A 23,121-nucleotide genomic window follows, 5' to 3' on the forward strand; every position below is an offset into this window, starting at 1 on the left:
TACTATGCGAGCCTCCTCTTTGTATGCAGGCCAAGACATCAAGAGTTCCTTTTTGAAACGTTTTTTTCGCTCATCCGAATCAAAACTACTTTTGCACAGAACTGAGTGCATATATATTTTTTGATATATTCTCTGATGCACTCAGGCCATTCAAAGATGGCGAATCCTCTCGTCCTCAACACTGACAACGGGGACATCTTCGATCTCTACCTTTGTCTATAAGACAATCCCTCCCACCAGGTCACGTGTCCGTACAGAGAGACGGCAACCGGGAACTATAGGAGGAGGGATTCCATAACAGAGGTAAGCGGCAACTATCTCCCGTGATCACCCCCATTTGATGTGAAGCCCAGAGTACTGGGCTTTTAGAGCTAACCCGCGCTCTTGTTTCCCGTTTTTTAGCGCATCGCCCTGTTGAGAGACACACTCGTCTCGAGCCAGTCCAGTAATAGACGGATCCCCTCCCGGCTTATCTCCTGACACACCAGGAGTCAGGTATTTTCTTAATTCAGTCCTAGAGATCTTATCTCTTTCCAAGGAGCAATATGTCCTCATATAAGAATACGCTATTATGCGTGTTAAATGTCCAATACCTAACACACCAGGAGTCTAGTATTTTCTCCTTAACGGAATGCTCTATAGACCCATAATTATTTCGAAAAGAAACAATGCAATATGTCCTTTTGTTAAACGTGGCGCTAACTCGCGCATTAATTTGACTCTTTTTCTGTATTCTTCTTTCTGTGATCCCCGTTTACACAGAGTGGATAAATACGAAGATTTTGGCCTTTCTTGAATACAGAATACCAAGTAATTAGTACCTTCCTACGTGACTATCATAAAGGGACAGACCGTTTCTTTCTAGTCACATTTAGACTCGTGGTAAGAATACCGCACTTTTTGTTCGCCGTCTATTCAACTGAGTAGATGTCCTTTTTCCCCTACCTTAGAATGCTTCTTCTAATGATTCCTTTTTGCATATACTCTCTCCTCTAGTCTCTCTCCGGCAAGTACCGTCCAGTACTCGGATATTAGCCCAGACCTATTACCAAACACCACGAACGTATTATTCCTCAAGGTAAATAATCCATAATGGCGAGAGACAGTGACTTGTCCTATCCTATCCAATCACACGTTCTTAAGGGGCGCAATAACAGAACTCCCTGAGTACCCCTAAACAACACGGATAAAGACAACACCGGCCAACCACGTCATGTTACTGTTATGGTCCCTCACCCACACCTCCTCACACAGGCTCACTTAGTTTTATTCGGATTAATCCACAACTGCATGAACCCTCGAAATGCAAGATCTCTGTGTATGTGTTAAACACGATCACACACTAAAGCGTTATGTCACGAAATTTCATGTCTATGCACCACCACCCGAGGGCTACCACTCACAGCCTTTGAGTGACACATGTACTAATGTGTTGATGTCACCACTACACAACACTATCACGTGCGAACCCATACGTACGGCACCACTGCATGTTGGCTGCAGTTTGTCACCATTTGCAGTATTTAACAACGGCAGTACTGACTTGATGTATGTTATTCTTGTATCATCAGCCCTGAAGAGTCGCGTTGACTCAACTGTACACGACGAAACACGTGTCGGCTTTTCATTACATCTCTTGAGTCTGGAGAGAATAAATCATCTTTTTGCTGTATCAAGAACACACCAAAGATTCTGCTTCTGTTTCCTTATATATGTTCCAGTCATTGCACTGTTTGTGATACTTTGTTGTAGTAGCGAGAGCACACTTGTATATACATTGTTTAGTCCCTTGACTTTTTAGACGGTTAAGGGTGTTTTTCCGCCTGCTCTTTACGCACTACATGTCTGATTGTCAATCAATACCCTGTAACGTATATCCTAGGCAGTGCGCCAGAGTAATCTGATTTTCTAAAAACCCCACTGAAGTGTTTCTCAAGTCGAGTTTACCGACGGACATAGGACTGTCTTGTGGATGTGTTACCCTTTATATCGAGTCTCGTTTCTTTAATACACCGTTAAGGTTTATGCTTTTTAAGACCTGTGTCGTGCGGATTGTTGCCTTATGTTCTAGTAACGTACCGGTGGAAATTTACGGCTCTCATCTCATGCGACACACACCTCCTCCGGACCCTCATTAGGCCCCATTTGATGCGACGCGAATTGGCCGCATGTGTGCCGCGTATATGAGAGACTCCAAAAGCATCACTTTACGACCACGTCATTTGACACGGGTTTGCTCGTAAGGCAGCGCAGGGGGGGTTAAGTCAGATTTGCGAGTAATTTTAAGGGTACGGTTTAAATTTCTGAATTGCAAAGGGTTCCTGCACTTTGTTTTTAAGTTCGAATAATAAGAACCGCTGAGGTCGATTATGCTATCCGTGTGAAAGTGGCAAGAGAAATAATCCATTTGTGGCCCCAGTTCTGGAAATGGCTAGTATTATTAAAACTCTCGGACAGATTTATCTCCGTTGGTCTTAACTATAACGATGTATGGCCTTTTATAAATACTGCACTCTGGGAGTTCGAAGGTCATCGCCTTCCATTCGTAGACATTTTCCTTATACATGTATTGACGTCAGTGCACTTTGTGATGATTCAATAACCAGTTGTTAATGACTGTGGTTAGACAGGATTGAGAGTCCTTGTGTGTGAAGTTCAGTCTGCTGGCAAGGTTGCTCAGTGGATCAATGCGCTTGCTGAGCAGAGCTGCAGGTCATAGATACAGCTTTTGAACTGGTTGTCTGGGCCAGTGGCGGTGCCAAGCTGCACCGGTACCCAACTGCCTTACCGAGGTTCAGTGTATGTAATCCGATTCTTTGGCCTTGGGGACTCTGAACGCAACGTGACCATCGTGGTACATTGGTGCTTCTCATTCATTTCTATGCCCTTGCCTTATGTAGCAGTTGCCCTATCCCGCGCAAATTATTGCGCGGTGCCCTGCGAGGTTATGCCAGGTCAGTGTTTCTGCCTGCCCGGCCTAACGTGCCTGTCCGACCATCCAATCTATCGTATGTGCCTCTACGATACATCTAGCATGATAACCTGGATTCCTTCCCTACCTACTTGCGATCAAACACGGCCCTATAGCGGGTCTTAATTACCTATTGAATTAACGCGACAGTTTTTTTTTTTTTTTTTTTTTTTTAAATATGAAAGTGTTTCCTGCCGGTTCCGAACCGGGGACCTTTCGCGTGTGGGGCGAACGTGCTAACCACTACGCCTCTTCTGTACTGTCGGGCTTGCTGTTATGCGTTCTGCTTAAAACTTACTCCCTCGCAATTGTAGCCCAAAGCTGGCCCCTTGCGGCGCCGGGATCTGGACCCGCATCCACAGAGACTGGGGCTTTACACGAGCTCCATGGACCGCACGGCCACGCTACCCGGGCGGGCTTGGCCTTGGATCCGTCAACAACTTTCTTGTTATAGCAGCGCCATTCCCCCCACGCTGACGAGCGGTGACACCTATTTCGCTTGTGAGCGGGTAAACACACTAGGCACCTATCGCTAGTAGTTTTTTTTTTTTTTTTTACTGCAACCTTTGGAACTCAAAAAACCTTTACTCACACGGCATCGCTTGCCTCCTTGCGATACCGACTTGGGCCTTCCCCTGGCACACCGCAACGCAGCTGCTTCACCCTCGGTCGGAGCTACCGCTTACCAGTATGAGCTCGCATTCGAGCATCGCAGCCTCGGGGCCAATTTCTGGCCTTCCCCCACGACTTGTTCGCAGCGTCTTGCTCCGTATGGCCGCTCACCCCTGGGTCCTGCTATTCAGTCGGTCAGGTCCGTCTTCTCTCTCCTTACGCCTCATGCGAGAAGGAGATCGAGTTCTCCCGACCCCGGCCGTTCTGGCTCTAGGTGCTTCGCTAGCAGTTCGGGTTCCCCTCGATCGCCCTGCTGCCCAGCTGCACGTCGGTCCCGACCTCCCAGGTTCTGGTTCCAGCGGGCGAGGAGCAGGCGCACCTCCATTGCTTTTTCCGGATTTTCTTGGGCCTCTGACTGGCAGGGGTTCGCCTCCTCGTCTTTTCTTCCTTCTCCTCCGGCAGCGCTTCGCGCTTTCCTCCTTCTCCTCCGGCGGAGCTTGCCTCGTACCAACAAACAAGGTACCGTCTTCCAAAAATTCAGGTGCGCCGCTTCCCCCGCTCCACGAAATTAGGAGCTATCTGGGGGAGCGGCGGCTTATATCCCCCCTTCTGCTCGTCCACTACGCACAGCTGCCCCCCCATTGGGGGGTTCGTACCAAGCGGTCCCCCCTATTGGCTAGGGGGTTCCTTGGTGCCAACCGGATGTTCCCTTGGGAGGTGTTGATCCTTCCTGCCGCTTCTGGGCGCCCAGAACCGGTTCTTCCACTGGGGCTCGGCGTGGGTTATGGCGCCAGCCCTTGAGCCTCCCCCCCCCCCCCTTCGGGGGGGGGGGTGCGGCGGCCTCTGCAATACATGCCGGTTGGAGCCTAGGCTGGGCTATCCCTCTTGGCCCCTTCATGAAGGAAGTGTGGATTCTGGTTGGGACATTATTTGAAGTTAGATTTCTTTTGCCATCTAGTTTCTGATCACCCCACTTGAAGCTAACCCTTGTCTGTGCTTTATCTTCCTGGGGTGTTAGGTCGCTCACTTACTTCACTTTGCAATGTTAAAGAAAAAAACACTGGGATCCAAATGGCATCCACCCCACCAGTGAAAAGTATTTCAATCGATTGTATGCTGGAAAAGGCCAGGGAGTAATAAGCACGGACATTGTGCTCACAAAGAGGAGGCTTTAGTTGTTACTGTCACAGAGGGGAACTTAGGATATTCCCTTCTTGTGGTTTCGGGGAATAGTCCGCTCAGTAATGGTGCAAGTGGCGGTAAAGCATCTTCCGTCTCTGTTGGTACCTCTGATACTACCAATTTATTCCCAGACGAAGCATCTAGTTCCCCTCTTCCAGCCAATATGAGAACAAAAGCGAGTAATCCATAAACAAAATACATTACCAGCTACAGCAACACAGGCCAGTCAAACTGAGGGTGATGATGCAGTCCCTTTTAGAAACTTACTTTCCACTGCGTTTTCTCCCCTGATAGGGGCTTTGGGGTCCACTGCTTCAGGTCAACATTGTGCTGAAAGGGTCATGGACATTTAGGGGTCTATTATCATATCGGGCGGATCGCCACAGCACGTATGGCAGTGGCGATCATCCCGCCATTTTCCACCGCCCGCTTCCCATTCCCCCCCGCCATGTTAAAATGGCGGGGGGGACCCCGGCGGACGGAAGGACCGTTCGCCACTTTTCCGCCCGTCGTCGAGTCGACCGGGCGGAAAAGGGGCTGAATATGGTGGCGGTGTCTGCAAGACACCGCCATCCATATTACAATACAGGCGGAGAAGTGCCTTTACATGGCGGCGTTGCCGCCATGGAAAGGCATGCAGTTTCTGAACGGGCCCCCATGGTGTTGGAGGATGGGGGTGCACATGGGCATTTCCATGCACAACGTGGCAGGCACCGCGCGGTGCCTGCCACGTTGTGCATGCAAATGCACAATATGCCTTTTTTGCATTGTGGCGGGTGCTGCTGAAAGCACCGCCCGCCGCAATGTAAAAAATGCGGGATGCACCCGCCAAAGTGGCGGCGCATCCTAATTTGCCTCACGGGACCGCCGCACATATGGAGGGCGGTCCCTTTTGCCGATAGGGTGGCATCGAAATAGACCCCTTAGTGTTATAAAATCTAGGAGCTTCGCATGGTGGCATTTTCCCCTCTTATTGAGCAGCTGAAATCTGTTGAGTTACAAATTGCACCTTGGTCTGACAAATACAGTGAAGCGGAGTTTGGCAGCCACAGGACACATTTTCATAAGTCTTTTTCTATACCTCAGCTCTTACATGGCAGGTCTGGGATTCTGCCCACTCCAAAAGCATCTGAAGGGACTTCTTCTGTTTGGCCTGCCAACAGTCTGCCTACCGTGAAGCCAAGGGATATTGCCTACTTGGGGCTATGATCTCATGCATCAGGCAGGCCTAGAACAAACTTAATGGGGAGTGGTGTTTCAGCAAGTACGTGTTTGCAGGGGGATTCGCGTAATGAGTTGCAACCAGGTGCAAATCATCCCAAAATTTTTCTCCCACAAGCAGCGTACGCCAATGTGGCTATTCTGACCGGAGCACACTATTGTGTAGGGGACAGACTTAGTCCAACGAAGGGAGTATCTCACTTTCTTTGTACCTGAGGCGTCAGTAAATTATTTTTCATTTCCGTCCTCTTCAATGGGAGAGATCTTTATTGTTTCATTTTACGCACAGTGGTGTGGCTTTTGAACTTCCCAGGTACTGGTGGCTCCTCAGGGTCAACGATACCGGGTTGTCCCTGTGATGGACTATCTGACCAGGCCATAATGCATTTCTTTTTGCCAATTTTATAACATATATTTTCTTCTCTTTATTAAGCCAATTTTAAAATTGCTAAGACTATGCTAGTGCAGGAATGCTTTGTATTTCCTTCAATTTTTAAATGTCTTGATAAGTTTTACAGTGTTTACTCATTTTTAAAGCAGCGGTAAGGTGCAGGAAGTAGATGGATTGCTATGTGCAATAAGACTTTTTTCCTTTTTAGGGCCAGATTATGAGTTTCATGGTGTTGGAGTGGGCCGCCATGCCACCACCCCGCTTCCACACCACCAAACTCATTTGCACACCGATCGCCAGATTACGAGTTAATTCATGGTTTGGTGCGCGGTGCTTTTGACAGTCCCAAGCTGGTGCCTGCTTCAAAGGCACTGCAATGGGAGTGCCAAAGCACGTTCCTGCATGGCATGGATTATGTAGTCCATGCCATGCAGGAACTGTGGGTGCATGCAGACAGGGGGCACATCATGTCAACCCCTGTATGCATTCCCTGGCCCAGAGGCAACGAAGGGCCCTGCAGGACCCCTTTAGTTTTCGCACAGCCATGAAAACTGTGGCTGCGAGGAAACACATAATATGCTTGGTGGTGCCGCAGCAGTGTCACCAGGATATTGCTGGGGCAGCCCACCGCACAACAGCTGAGGGATCAAGAATACCCAGTGGTTGCGGCGGTCCTGTGGCGGTGGGAACACTGCATTCGTAATGCGACTGTCGGAGTGCCAGTGCAGCGGTTCCTGCCACGCCACTGTGAGTTTGGCTGTCCGATGGCCCGCCAAACTCGTAATCAGCCCCTTAGTCTTAAATGATATCAAATGTGGGAGGTGCTTTGAGAAGCTATGTTTATTCTGGGGGGATTGGGGCAGGACAAGTAGCCAGTTTAGTGTATATGGTGGATTTTTATTGCTGTTTTTTATTGTTGATTGGTTATTTTATATATGATCATATGTGAATGTATTATATGAACGTTTTTATTTATGAATAATGTCTGGCCTGTTTTTTTTGCTTAATTTCAATTAATACATAAAAAACAAATTAAATAACAAATATAGGACAGATACCATAAAATAAATGTTAAAAAAATAAAATAAAAAAATATATACATTACCAATTAATAAATTACTTTTGATTATAAATTATAATTAAAAAAATATATATATATATTTTCTTCCAAAGCAACCCACCCCAAAAACGTAGCACAGCAATTAAAAATACTTATGTAATATGCATAACGTACATGTTACAGTAGAACAATTGCACAATTATTGATAACGTAATTCATTTACAGTAAGCAATCAAATAACAATGTAACACAAAAAATCAACATTAAACACAGCAGCCCATACTTAAAATATAACAAAAATAAATCAGTATTAAACATTTTACATAATTGATAATCAATTAGGTAATTAACAATTAATAAATAATAGTACATTATTACTTAATTACCTTGCCAACCTTTGCCTGTATAAACCCAATAGCCCGCACCTAAAATATAGCTAAAATAAATCAGTATTGTTTCATAATTAATAATACAATAAATATTTATTTAACAATAATAAATTGTTAATTATGACTTAACATCCCACCCCATACCTATACGAACCCAGCAGCCCACGCCTAAAATATAATAAAAATAAATCAGTGCTAAAAATTTACTTAATTAATAAATTCAATTATTCATTAATAATTATTCATTCTTAATTAATTACTTAATTAACTTCCCATCCTATACCCTTACAAACAGTAGCCCGCATCTAAAATATAGCAAAAATAAATCAGTATTAAACTACTTAGACAATTAATAATCAATGACATAATTAACAATTAATAATTGTTAATTATTACTTAATTAACTTCCCACCCTATGCCTGTACAAACCCAGCAGCCAGCACCTAATATATAACAAAAATAAATCAGTGCTAAGCAATTTACATAATTAATACATTAAATAATTAATTAACAATTGTTAATTATTACTTAATTAAATTCCCACCCTATCCACCTACAAACCCAACACAACACTATAAATTACTTATAATGAATAAAAACTTCTAATCACTTAAAATTACAAACTTATATAAAAATAATAATAACATTATACAAACAGTAGTAATACATAAAATAAATATATTAACTAAAACAAAATAAAATAATTAAATAAAAAACGTTATTTTTTCAGATATATTACTGAAAACGATCTCAAAAACAATATTCTTAATTACAAACAATGTAACTCGCCCAAAATAAAAGTCTTGACTAAAATATTTTTGCATTACAATATTTTTGAATCATGATATTTTCCTTTCAATTTTCTATCTTCTGAATTTTTTATCTCGATATTTTGTCTAAATATTAGTATTACAGAACTAGGGCTGCCTCCTAGTTGGGGCTGGGGGAAGAGGTTGAAAAGGAGGAGGGAGGAAGAGGAAGGGCTTGTGTTCTTCCCGATTACTGCCTCTTTGCTGTCTCTAGAGTGGATCAGACTGTACGTGCGGCTGCAGGTTGTATTCCTGTGCACCTCGAAAAGAAGACTCACGGCTGAAGCCTTGAAATATTCTGTATTGTCTGTAATTTTTCAGTTGAGTTTGAAATCCTTAGGATCTAGCTGCTGCTTCACTGTTCTGAAATTTTTCAAGAGCCGAGTCAGCCTTCTCACCAAAAAGGCGGGAACCATCAAAAAGAAGGTCAATTTCAGTAGATTGGACATCCTAGGTGGAGTTCCTGAACCAAGCATGTTGACAAATTGATACAGATGTATCCATATCTCTGGCTATCGAACTGTCTGTAAAAAAGTCTGATTGGATAATGTGCTTGTCCGCATGTAACCAACTCTGAAAAGTGTACTCTAAGATCTTCCTAGAGTTTAGGAGGGACTATGTGGGCAACATGTAATCATCCACAAGCTTATCTTCCGAGTAAGTGGCGTTGAGAGATTTTTTTTTTTTCAAAACTGTAGGCGTTGAGAGATTTTAATGCAATGCTGCCTGCTGAGAAGGTTTCTTTGTGAAATGCTACATCTTTTTAGCACCCTGACGTGGTAGACAGAAATTACCATGAGGTCATTTTCGATGAGCAGGAGGCCTGAACCACAATACTTTCGGGAGATGGATGGGCTGATAGGAAGGTAGGTTTAAGTATTCTTCCAACTAATCTAGAGACTGCTGTAGAGGTGGTTGGTTTCTCCCAGACCGCCATAATAGGTTCAGTGAGTGTCTCTTTGAATGGGAGAAGAGGGTCTGTAATGGACATTTGGCCCTCACAATCTCTGCATGGTTTGAACCCGGATTTTTTCGGTTGAGACATTTTGACGAGAACTGCACCTAAATGTGAATAAAGTCAGAGAAATCATCGAATAACAGTTCCTTTTCCTGATGAGAGTTAGTCCGGAATGCGTTAATTGCGTGGAAAAAAAGGAATCAGAGGTCAGCATGCCAAGGGGGTGCTTTATGGCTCGGCTGATGTCATGTGGTGCCTCGTGCACAGCCAACCTGGAACAGGCACCCCCTACCTGCGTGGGAGACCTATTGGAAATAAGGTTCTGGATCAGGTCAGGTACCAGGGATATTCAAAATGTGAGGCGTATGCAGATAGATTTATGCATCAGAAATTTATTTATATTGACCCCTGAGATCCACTGTTGAAATACGAAATTACCCAAGTTCAATATCTAAGGCATATGGGTTGCTCTTGTTGTATGAGTATAAGTAGTAGGCAGGAAGGCATAGTCTAGGGTGACTGTGGAAGCTATAGGTTGCTCTTGTTGTGCAAGTAGCAGGCAAAATTGCACAGTCTAGGGTAACAATGGAAGCTATGGGTCACTAGGCAGTCTAGAGTGACATAAGTACTATGTCTCAGTCTAGGGTGGCCTTTGAAATTATAGTCCTCTCAGCAGGCTAGAGTGACAATGCAGCAGGTATTCTCTTTAGGATGTTCATGGGGGTATGAAACTCTGGTTGTCACAGTCTGGCGTGACTATGGAGCTATTTGGCAGGCTATATTGTAGGATAAACAAGGGACTACGGAAAGTCAATACCAATAATTTCTCGTCCAGATGCATCTTCTTGTTATTCTCAGCCCATTGGTCAACTTGATGTCCCATTTGCTAAGAATGTCTGCACTGAAAGCTATGCAGTCCACTTTGTAATATGCATTGCAGAAATGCAGACAAACTCAAACAAGTATAGGGCAATACCATGGTGTATCCTTTAATATACTTTCATACACACACCTTCACATATATATGCTGTAAGAAATTGGATTATTATTTGCAATAGGTGGCTACCTGTCTCAAGGAATAATCCCAACCCTTGTCACAGTGCACCCTTAAAGTTACTAAAATAACCTGAACTCAAACTCCTAGTAGCTATGGCACACAGAAGACAGGCTAAACTTAGGGCAATGTGTTAAGTATTTATGCAGAGCCAAAACAGTGATGAAAAAAACAATAAACATCCCAAATTAAATTAGAAAAAAAGAGTAAAAATCAAGTACACAAAATAACACCAAATTTACAAAAATCCAAGGGAAACCAAAGATAAGATAAGATATGATTGTTTTACTGTTTTTAAGTCAGAATAACACCAGGTAACACAACTGCCAATGACAGTCAATGGTTGCAGTAGACTGAGACCTAGGCACAATTTGGCACCAACCGCCATGAAGCACGGGTGGGATACACCAACCGTGCTTGTCCTGGTTAAAGTTTTACTTTCTGACCCAGTCCACCACAGGAGTCCACTTCTGAAGCCCCCAAGAACCTAGGCGAGGCACTTAGAGACCCACAACATGTCATGCAAAGGCCAACAGCAGGGTCCCGTCGATTAGTAGGCCAGCTTTATGACTCATGGAGTCCTTGTCTATGTCCGGGGTAATACAGAGAGCAGGTCCAGTCATTCAGGGCTCCTCTCAGGTCACAGAAAGCAGGTCCAGTCCTCTTTTGATTTTCAACAAGTCCAGGAAGTGTACTGAAGTGGGTGCCCGGAGATGCCACATTTATGTCTGGCATAAGCTAGTCTGTAAGAATGACTCCTGGGCATGCCCTAACCATTATGGAAAAAGTGCACAGGGCTAACCCTACCCACTTTGGGCATTTTCAAGATGGCAAAAGTCGTCGGCCACGCCAGATCTTGGCTCTGAGGGCTAAGCATGTGTGGGTGGGAAGTGTACTATGGTAATCCTAGGGTCCTCCCACATTTAACACCAAAATCCAGTTTAATGCAGATCTTTACCCCCCCAAAAACCCAGAAACATAAGTCTGATTGAACAAAAGCAGGGTTTTCCAACATCCAGACAGTGGATAAGCACGAATCATCTTGGCATCCTATTCCTGTGCTTTTCAAGTGCGCCCCTGGTGTTATATATAAAACCAGCTGACCTGGAGTGCAGGATTTCACACTGAAGCACAATTTGACACTGTCCATCAGAAAGAATGCTCACAGCCCACACCCTTCTGCTGACCTCAAAGGAGTCATCCCTCCCAATCACAGTGACCTATTGTGTTGCTCCTGTGAGGAATTTCACACTTCATTCACACCAATTCAGATGCTAGTTACTGCCTGGAAGAAGTTGGAGAGCAAAGGAAAATTAGTCTCAAGGAACTTCAGCCAGGGAAAAGGCATTTTTCTAAAAGTTATATCCTTAATAGTTATAATAAATTCAACTTCAACTTTGAATTAGATTTATAACAACTATTAAAGATGACAAGTGACATTTAACTTACAAGCCCTGGATACATTTTGTACCATATACTAGGAACTTATAGGTAAGTTAAATATACCAATTAATAATATGCCAATTCAACCATGCTTAACCCCTTCGACGCTCATGATGAGCTCAGCTCGTCATGAGGTACACCTCTCGTACGCTCATGACGAGCTGAGCTCATCATGAACCGCGGGTTTTTTAAAACTTCAACGCACAGCGGGAAAATGAGCCGCACGCATGGAGTTAAACAAGGAGCACAGCACTTTACTACTGGTTAGCAGAGTTAAAGTGCACAGACTTCTAAAGCCAGCAAAAATATAGGGTCCAGGTAAAGGCAAAAAATACGGAGTGACCACACAAAAAAGGTTGATTTCCTACACATTCACACAATATGCTATCTCATACACACTCCTATATACATTCTCCATACAGCTTCATTTATAGCTTCAGACCTTATCACACTAACACACTTCTATACACACAAATAGTGCTTACTTGGTCAAATAAGTGCTTTGGTGCAAACGTTGGCTCAAAGGCCATGACCGACATTATTGAAAGTTGGGAGTCCAAATATCAATGCTGCGTAGTCTTAAATCCACTTCATGACTCTTTAATCTACTACCCTGCACTCCCTGTCCATTTATCTCACTCTTGCAGGTTCTTTTTCACCCCTGCTTTCCTCTTTTGTCACAGGTTTACTTATTTTTCTCTTCTTTCTCTCCCACCCTTTTGTGTTTTTATTTCCTTTGCTTTGGATTAAAGTCTATTGAGGAAAAATAAGTGCCCGTGGACCCTACCTGCAACCACCAACTCAAATGAAGCACTGCACACGGGCCAATACACAACACTTCACACACCCACATTCTTCACTGCCCACAGGCCTTTCACAACATCTCACACACCCACATTCTTCTATACAGAGACTGCCTGCAAGTACTCAATCTCTCTTTCGCTCACACACACACACATGGGCGCAATTAACATGCTAACCCACCTACACAAATACTACACACATTAGCTCTGACACATGGCTTTACCTAGTCTGGTGAGTGCTTGGGTCAACTCTAGCTTGAAGTCCAGTAGGAGTCGAGGGACCTTCAGCAGAGTTGGGGTCTCCCTTCCGAAGAGGCTGTACAGCTCTGTTTGGTTGAATTCATCAAGAAACTTGGAGATTTGCAAATCAAAACTGTTCGGCAGGATGACAATAAGGCTCATGTTCCCTTTGAAGGGCAAGCGGGCAACCTGGAAAAGCACAAGATGAGAAAGGTTATCTTCATCTACTTTGTCTGAAAGTATAAATACCCAGTCAATGTCCACATGTGGAGCTATGATTTAAATAATGAACTGCATTTTAGTGGGTATCACCAACTGCACTGCATGTCATGGGTATTTAATTCTAAGATTCGTGTGAATGGATTTCTCCATAAGCACCTTGTGCAAAGCGGTATCTGCACCATAACTGCAGATAAAGGGGGCTCTGAATTGCATATGACAAGATAAATAAGTCAAAACTGAATTACACCACCTCCCAAAATGCAACAGAGAAGCTCAGATCCAAGCATTGGTATGAGACACGAAGTTGAAGGAATGGACATCTCACCCCAACCAGAAGGCCACGTCATTTGGGTTTCCACTTGACGTTGAACTTGTCTTCAAGACACACATTGGCAGGAAAACCCAGCATTTCACAACAGTAGAACAATAGACCCTTCCTCTATGAATCTGACTCTTTAAAGTGACTGTTGAAGCCATGGTACTCTCCTACCAGAATGGGGAACATGGTGCCACCTGATACATCAACTATGACTACATTCCTCCTACCATGAAGGATACTACTGATTGTGTTACTTCTGACAATGATGGCAACAGGCAATAGTTAAAATGTTGAGGTTTGAAGATGCCTGGAAACAGTCTCAGCGAATGGGGTACAGCGCCCTATGTTGGATACAGGGAAAGGGGCCGTTCGCAATGCCTTTGCCCTCTCTTGAGCTGCTGTTTACATTGAGACAAAGACAGACACCTTGCACAACCACCATTCTCCCGTCATGAGTTGATGTTTATAGCAAGATGCAGTGAGGAGCCTTGTACACCTGCCATGCATCCTTTTGAGTAGCTGTCAAAAGCAAGACACAAAGACAAGGACCTTGTGCAACCTTCTTTGCCTCCTTTGAAGCCCCTGTTTACAGCGAGATACAATCTTGGATTGTATTAATAACAACACTCAGAGACAGGGACCTCACACTATGATCATGCTCTCTCTTGACTCTCAGTCTAGAGTTCCTGCTAAAACGATGATTGATGCTTTAATCAAGCCTCACTGTATATAATATGTCCTCTAGCATGGCGGTCATTTGGATTAAATAATATATGTAAATAATACTTTTTAGGTCTCGCCTGTCAATGCGCATGCGCATTGAGCGGAGCGAGACTATAGTGGCTTAAACAGATTTTAACTAGACTGGCGATTTGATGCTGTGCCCGTGCGCTTTTAGGTCAATGCGCAAGCGCATTGAGCTAAAATGCGCGTGCACAGCATCAAATCGCCAGCCATCTGTTCCCGAGCTTGGCGCCTCTGCTCCTGCTCTCTCCTGGCTGCTCCTCCCCTAATTATTCACGGCCGGCCGGCCGGCCGTACTTTCACTGGCCGCGTCTCTCGTTTCTGCCACGCTGCGCATTGGGTCACATGTTCGTTCCTTGTCTGAAACCATTTACCACACTGACCATGTTGTACATCTCTCCCCACCAACTGCGTTCCTGCAGCCCTTCCACTGGCTGACAGGCTTTTTTCTCCATTCAGTGGCTCAATTGTCTAACTTATCTTGTACCCCGGTTTCGTTTTGTTTTGCTTGAGAACATTGGCTCAGACCTCCTCTTTGCCTTGATCCCTCGTCTGAGACATCCTCCGGCCCTCCCAGCTCCCTCCCACTCAGCACTTACACCCCCCCCGATCACGCCCATTCCCACACGTCATAACCATTCTTCTCCACTCCCACCGCCGTGCCAAACGCGGAAGTCGTTTCCAGCCCGATTAGCTGCTGGGATCGCATACTGGATTCACTCCATACAGTGACAACTATTGAACCAGGTATGCTTAATGCACCCCCTTTGCCCACCAACCCTACTCGTACCGCTCCGTTTTCCCTCGTACACTAATCACCCCCTGTCTTCCACCCGCAGGTCCTGTTCGCTCAACTCCACGATCAACCCGATCGCCATCGTATTCAGAGACGTCCGAATCCGGCGCTCCGATCTACATACCCATAAGTTAGTACCCCTGCCGCGACCCCTGCGCCCCACTCCCTGCCCCACTCTTCGTACTTTTTGCCGACCAGCACCTTTCTCATTCCAGATCTCCCCAGGAAGACGCTTGCTCGCTTCCCTTTTTCGGATCCATTTTGCCGATCCACTACCCCGCATTGACTTCCTACCTCCAGGTATGATAGTTCCCGCATCCCTTCAAACCCTTCCCTGCCGTCCCGCTTTCTCATCCGTTGCTACTGACCGATCACGTACACGGCACCCCTCGGTCTCTTAATCTGCCAGCCTGCCTCCCTCCTCCACCCATTTGCACGCACGCCACCTCACTGCCCTCCAGCCTCCTTGCCTGCCGCACCATCACTTCACCCAGTAGCCTCCTTGTATAGATGACACGCCACCCATACTCCATTAGCAGCCCCCTAGCACTTGGCATTTTGTCACCCCGTTGCCCCTGTGCGCTACCCCCTTGCGCCATCTGCTCCCTTCCACCTCTCTCGCCCCACTCTCCCAGTCCATCTCTGCTTCTGCTCTCCCGGGGATTGCTCCAGATTCCCCCCCCACCCCCTTCCGGGCATAGCCATCATTTATCCCCAACCCAAACGGCCTCAGAAGGATGAAAGGCCCCTGCTGCGACCACCCCCTTAATGCAATGTCTCTCCCCTCCTGTACCCATCCCCTTTTCACCTCCTCCCAAGCCATGTGACCCCCCACCTCCCTCACCCATCCAAACTGCGAGCCCAACTCCGCCCCACTGAAACCTCAGGCCCTTTCCCCACTCTCACCAATTAGCCCCCCACAATGCCAAAAGCTTGTTTTTAGTGGGTGGCAAAAATGCAGCTCGTCCCCTGCTGCTTTGACTGTTGTCACACAGCTCTTCTCTCTTAGCACGGTGGCTCCTTAACTCAGTTCCTTGGCTGCTCCACCTTTACAGACACCAACCCTGCTTGCCATTGTACCTCTCGGCAAATGACGAGCGCTGTCAAAGGCAGTAGGGTCTGGATTGTATGTATCGTTGACATTACAAATGCTAAAGGTGTCACATTTGAAAAAGTATAAAGTATTGCCATTGTAAATGACAAAGCTATTACTTTTGCACGTTTCAAGACCCACACATTAAAATAAATTTGTCAATTACAAAACCAATAGCTCCAACTTTTCTATTGCGAGACCTATTGCATTTCCAATGCTTGTTCTTGTTTGTTTCCTTCACCCTTGCCCAAGTCCCCAACTCAGTTACCTGAGCATCCGCATGATCCCATTCGAAGTAGCTGAGCGGATACTTTGAGGCTCTCATCATCTGCACCGGGACCATTAATTGGTCACTGAGGTAGAATCTCTCCTCAGAGGTCTGATTGGGGTCAAATTTGTTGATCCAAAACCCTATGAAGAGAAAGTCAAAGAAAGTTATTTACATAACTACTGCTCACAATATGGAAGCCCAGGAATGGCCATGCATATACATATCCCATTTTCTATTTCTGCACACATTGCACTTCATACTTAAAGACCGGGGTAGACAACCTTATTTCACAAGTGCCGCATTAATACTGGATTTTCAGCCTATAGAATATTTTTATGTCCCATTAATCAAAATTGAAATAATTTTACATAATCAGTGTTTATCCTGAAAATCGTTGGCCCCTGGTTCACTTTTGTCTTATTTTCTGTCCACTGTTCTTTTTACTCTGCCCTTATCTGAGCCCTGGCTCCGGCTACTAACCTCTTCCATATTTCACCTTCTGCCACATTGTTTCCTTTCCTTTACTTCAAAACACCAAAAGGTGCTCAGGTCTGATTTCGGATCACTTCTGCGTGACCTTGCTCCAAATCGACAGGCTGGATGAGTGAGGGACCAATGAGAAGAATAAATACAATTTCCTGAGCAGACATTACGTACCCTTGAAGTGCATAGCATTGAGGAGCAGCAGCACCAAATCCTCTGGGACCTGTGAGAGGAAGTTTGGGATCTGGCCTTCTGTCACTTCCTTCACCCAGCCATTGATCATGTTAAGATTATCTTCGGAGTTTAGACCAAGCGTCACTGGCTTTGCCCCGTAGAAATAATTGGAGCGTTTCTGGAACCCTTCCTTCACCTGGAAACCTTTGGACAAAACATATCTGTTAGCAGACCTTTCATGTGCCACAAGATTTGCCGAGCATCAACAATTTGCTGAGAGGCTCAACCATATGTTCACAAATTAAGACTTGTTTCCTGTAATCTCATTCTCAGAAAAAAAGGTGCAATGTGTAATGTGTTCAAGTCGCATACATCCCTGTCGATTTGGCCGACATTTTCTAATGTGATTTGCCCCTGGGGAATGCTTGCTAAATCACTTGCCAAGGGATTCGAAGATTTAACAACCCCCTTGGAGCCACAAATACTGTATTTCATCAGCCATGTACCAATGTCTTCCTCTTTGAAAATGGAAGAGGGATGCTGCGCAGCAATATTTTCGAAATTATAGAAATCTCTTTCACAGTGCATTGGAGATATCATTCAGGTTACACAATTGTCCTTTAAACCAAAACTCTGTTGCATGCGTGTGCATTATTGTTGATTAGTTGTTGGCTCTTAACTTTGTCCCACACCTTGTAATGCCTGTCTTTACACTAAGAAGGATTAGTAAAGCCAATAAATTCAGCTTTTGCCAAGATTGGAGAGACGCAAACAAACCGGTACACCTACAAGCACCCATTGTCATGAATTCTAACAAGCATCCATGGACAATGATCAACATACTTGCAGGCATCAGTGCTTGTAGACGAACAGTCATACACAAACCTACTCATCAGGAAGTATCAGTGGAGCACAGGATGAAGTGCCGGAAGAAGTGTAATGTGATGTGTATAAGGGGCACATGATACTATATCAAGAGGGGGGGGGGGCACAAGAGGAGCACACGAGATGCACCTGAGAAACACTAGCAGGGCACATCAGAGAAGTCCTAGGTGATAAGCCTCGGGTTAGGGCTCAGTGATGTACCTCCTGAGAGCACTTGGCAATGTGTACCGTGTGAATATTGATGTTGTGCATCAAATGAGCCCTGGGTTTTGTGCATGAGGTGAGCACAGGGTGTTGTGCATCAGGGGAGTACTGGGTAATATGTAATTCATGGGCAAAGAGCTGTGCACATTATGGCAGAGTGGTGCTATGTTCATCTGGAGCACAGGTGCAAGTACAATAGGGGCACATGGTGTTGTTCAATGGGGATACGTTGCACAGCAGGTGGACACAGTGATATCAGAGATTTCTCATGTTGTATTTGAACACAGTGATATTAAAGAAGTCTCAAGTTGTAGGTGGGTACAGGTGTATCAGAGAATTCTCATGCTGTAGGTGGGCACAGTGGTATCAGAGAATACTCATGTTGTGGTTGGACACAAAGATATCAGAGAATTATTATGTTCTCAGTACGCACAGTGGTATCAGAGAATTCTCATGTTGTAGTTGGACACAGTGATATTGAAGAAGCCTCATGTTGTAGGTGGGCACAGTGATATTAGAGAATTCCCGTGTTGTCGGTGGGCACAGTGGTATCAGATAATTCTCATGTTGTAGGTGGGCACAGTGATCAGAGAATTATCATGTTTTAAGTGGGCACAGTGGTATCAAATAATTCTCATGTAGTAGTTGGACACATTGATATTAAAGAAATTTTGTGTTGTAGGTGGGCACAGTGATATCAGGGAATCCTCATGGTGTCGGTGGGCACAGTGGTATCAGAGAATTCTCATGTTGTAGGTGAGCACAGTGCTATCAGAGAATTCTCATGTTGTAGGTGAGCACAGCAGTATCAGAGAATTCTCACGTTGTAGATGGGCACAGTGATATTAAAGAAGTCTCATGTTGTAGATGAGTACAGTGGTACAGAGGATTCTCCTGTTGTAGGTGGGCACAGTGATATTGAAGAAGTCTCATGTTCTAGGTGGGCACAGTGGTATAAGATAATTCTCATGTTGTAGGGGAGTACAGTGGTATCAGAGGATTCTCCTGTTGTAGATGGACACAGTGATATTGAAGAGGTCTCAAGTTCTAGGTGGGCACAGTGGTATATGAGAAGTCTCATGTTGAAAGTGGACACACTGATATCAAAGAATTCTCATGTTGAAAGTGGATACAGTGATATTAGAGAAGTCTCAAGTTGTAGGTGGACAAATTGATATAGTGAGAAGTCTCAGGTTGTTCCATTTCTGGCATAAGCAAGTCATTCAATTGTGTTTTCAAATTATTAATGCAGAACTACAAGGATGAGATTAAAAAGAAAATCAAGACGGGCTAAGCTACTCATGCCTGATATCACCGCATCCAAATATTGCACATTGAGAGAGACCCTTACTGAACATCACCATGTGTCCCAATTGTTAAAGAAAAATAAGCGCATCTTCAGACTATTTGTAAAGCATTTGCGTGATCCCTTTAGAGCGTAGAAGTCTATTGGGGGGGATATCAGATCAAGGGCCAGATGTACAACCATTCAGTTAAGCGAGTTGCAAATTGTGCAGAATTGCGACTCACAATTTGCGACTCGCTAAGCTGAATGTACAACAGTGTCTCAGAAACTGTTTGCGATTCCCAATGGGGTCAAAAATTGCATGCCTCATCAATATTCACGAGGAAAGCCCAATTTGCGACTCCATTGAGAACGGCTGGCACTCACAGGGATGGTGGCCTGCTGGGGTCGGCAGACCACAATGTCTGTGACTGCTTTTGACTGCTTTTCAATAAAGACGTTTTTTTTTAAATGCAACCCGTTTTCCTTAAAGGAAAACGGGAGGCATTTAAAAAAGAAAAATGTAACTTTTCAGTTTCATTTTTTAAGGGCTGGCGGTGGTCCTTGGGACCACGGCATACTCTTAAAAAATATTTTCACACCCATTCAAAAAGAGTATAGGGTCCCCTGGGGACCCTTCCCGTTTGCGAGGGGTTTAACACCTACTATTAGGAAGGGACGCCCTTGGCACGCCCCTTCCTAATACTGAGTGGCAAACCATATTTTGAGAGTCCCTAATAGGTTAACGACTCGCAAAATCTGGTTGGTGCATGAGGCAGACCAATTTCGCAGTCGCAAACTGGCCGAATTCCCGTTTGCAACCGCAAAAAACGGTTGTACATCTGCCCCTTAAAGCCAATACACCTTGGTATATATATTTAAGACACAAGCTTTTTAGAAGCACTCACAGTCACTGGATGAAGTCATCACTGATGTCATCAGTAATGTCATTTGTGATGTCATGAGTGATGTCACTAACTATGTCATGAACGATGTAATATGGGAGGTCATAAGCAGTGCACTGCGGGGGTGCCAGTTATAGTTAACTCAGGTAACTATGAAGGCAGAATTTCTCTGTTTTTGTATGAGTAAAATCTGACCCTAACTATAACGTCGTGTAACCTTTGTTTTTTTTTTGTGAATTTCTAAGTTTTTTTTTAAATTTGTTTGTTAACTATAACGTCCTTGTAACCTTTGTTTTTTTCAGTGAATTTCAAATGTTTTTTAAATGCTAATTCCTCACTATAACGTCCCTGTAACCTTTTGTTTTTTGGGTGAATTTATAAGGTTTTTTACTTAGCAGTCATGTTTACAGAGTGGTGGAGAAAGAGGGCTGGGCCTCTAACCAGCTCTCAGGAATTACGCTGTGTAGGACTTACAAGGGGTACCAGGAGGGCTTCTTGGACTTCAAGGTCCCTCTGAAGCCAAAGGGATTTTATCTCCCAACTAGTAGTAGGCTGGGAGGCACATTTGCAGAGTGGTGAAGAATGGGGGGTGGGAGGGGGTTGACCTCTGATAACTTCTCAGCAATCCTGCTGTGTGGGACTTACTGAAGGAAACAGGAGGGGTAGTTGGCCGTCTGAAATCTGATAGCTGCCACGCTCCCTTTCTCCACCACTCTGCAAACACACCTCCTGATGAACTACTAGTGGGGGGATGAGGTCCCCTTGGCTATTGAGGGTCCTTGGGGGCCCACTACCCCTCCTGTTACCTCCAGCAAGTCCCACACAGTAGGTTTACAGAGAGGTTTACGGTGGCCACGCCTTCTTTCTCCTCCACTCTGCAAACGCGCCTACTGGTGCACTGTTAATTGGGGGATGCAGTCCGCTTGGCTCTTGAGGGTCCTTGAGGGCAAACTAGCCCTCCTGTTCCCTCCAGTAAGCCCCACACAGCTAGATTGCTGAGAGGTGGTCAGAGGCTACGCTCCCTTTCTCCACCACTCTGCAAACGCACCTCCTGGCGCACTGCTGCTTTGGGGATGAAGTCCACTTCAGTCCTGAGGCCCTCAGGAGGAAAGGGGACCTCATCCCCCCACCAGCAGTGCACTGAGAGGCGCGTTTGCAGAGTGGTGGAGAAAGGGGTGTGGCCTGAGGAGGGCGGGTCACATGTGAATCTGTGAAAGATGCCAATACTGGGGAACTACAGTAACAGGTAAGTAATTTATTTTAATCTCCAGTGTTGGACCTTTCTTAGATTCACATGCTTGAACCAGAATAGTTAACAGTTAGAACACATGCACAGTAACATAACATAACGTGTATTTGAAAAAGCACATGTTCACCACGAAGGCTATCTTGGCCCTGAATAACAGATGTTTATTGTCATACATGATTGTGGTATCATCTCTGGCTTTCGCAATAATTTCTCTCCAGTCTTGAGGAATATTCATGTTTGCAAACTCATTATATTCAGGAGCCAGGCCAACAAATGCAAGGATGTCAGATCCAGATGGAGTACTTGGTTGTGGTCCATTGGCAGCAATGTAGGTAGAAGTTTCCGCTGAATGTGAGTCTTCTCTGATAGGAGTAGTAGTTTGGTGAACCAATGCTGTCTGCCTCATCTTTGGGCAATTAGAATTATTCGGCATGGTTTCCTCTACATTTTGCTGAGAAGCCTTGAAAGTAACGAGATCAAGGGAAAAGAGTAAGCAAAGATCTCTGACCATATGATCGAAAATGCATTCCCTCACAATCCCTGCTGTGGTGTCAACTTGCGTAAAACCGGCATTTTCGGTGTTCCTGCATCACAAACAGATCTTGATTTGACAGCTGTTACTGGTTCTGCTCAATGCATCTGCCAGAACATTGCTTGTCCCTGGTACATGTTCCATACTGATTGTTATTGGTTGTTATAGAGCCTACTCCCAAAGTTATTGCGCTAGAGATTTTGTGCCCCTAGCTTGTTTATACAATACATACTGGTGGTGGTGTCCGTATGAATCTATACTGACAGAGCTTTTATCCTTGGTATGAATGATTGTTAGAGTTCAAAGCCATAGCATTGAGTCTGCAAATTTATATGCAGTTTCATTTGACAAGGAGTCAATTACACACTTATTCTTTAATCATATAGGTTAACGCCCCACCCCTCTAGGGAAACACCTGTGGTAATAACAAATTCAGGGATCTGTGGTAGAAAAGTTAATCCTGTCGACAGTTTAGCATCTTTTGTCTACCAAGGGAAAGATGCTGTCATTTTCGGAGTGATTTGGATTACGTCATCGAATGATCCTTGAGTCTGAAGTCATTCCTTGTCTAACTCTTCCGTAAATGCTGCATTCTCAGGCAGCAAAACAGCAATAAAGAAAAGGCTGAGAACATCATCCCCAGAAGTGACGTGAACAGGCAAACTGCAAAGGACTTTTTCAGTAAACTTTACACCAAGAATTCTGTCTTGAATTGTATCCAGAACTGCTCCCAGGAACATTATTTTCATTGAAAGATTGATCAACAATTTCTGTTGATTGATGTCAAGACCTAGGTTATTGAAAAGTGTTAGTCTGGCTCTATTTG

At 44.7% G+C, this 23,121-nt stretch overlaps 1 protein-coding gene across 2 annotated transcripts in view; it reads right to left on the minus strand.

Moving 5' to 3' along the window:
• The window catches only part of SERPINF2 (serpin family F member 2), a 203,939-nt gene that overhangs the window by 21,549 nt on the left and 159,269 nt on the right, over positions 1–23,121 (minus strand). For both annotated transcript variants that reach the window (XM_078680150.1, XM_078680151.1), the window contains exons 7-9: positions 17,236–17,439; positions 16,576–16,718; positions 13,118–13,322 (exon numbers count right to left, since the gene is read on the minus strand). In XM_078680150.1, coding sequence (XP_078536276.1) covers positions 13,118–13,322; positions 16,576–16,718; positions 17,236–17,439 — 552 coding nt within the window. The remainder of the gene's footprint in view (positions 1–13,117; positions 13,323–16,575; positions 16,719–17,235; positions 17,440–23,121) is intronic.

This window comes from Lissotriton helveticus, chromosome 3_1 (genome assembly GCF_964261635.1).
Source record: "Lissotriton helveticus chromosome 3_1, aLisHel1.1, whole genome shotgun sequence".
Classification (NCBI taxonomy): Eukaryota; Metazoa; Chordata; class Amphibia; order Caudata; family Salamandridae; genus Lissotriton; species Lissotriton helveticus.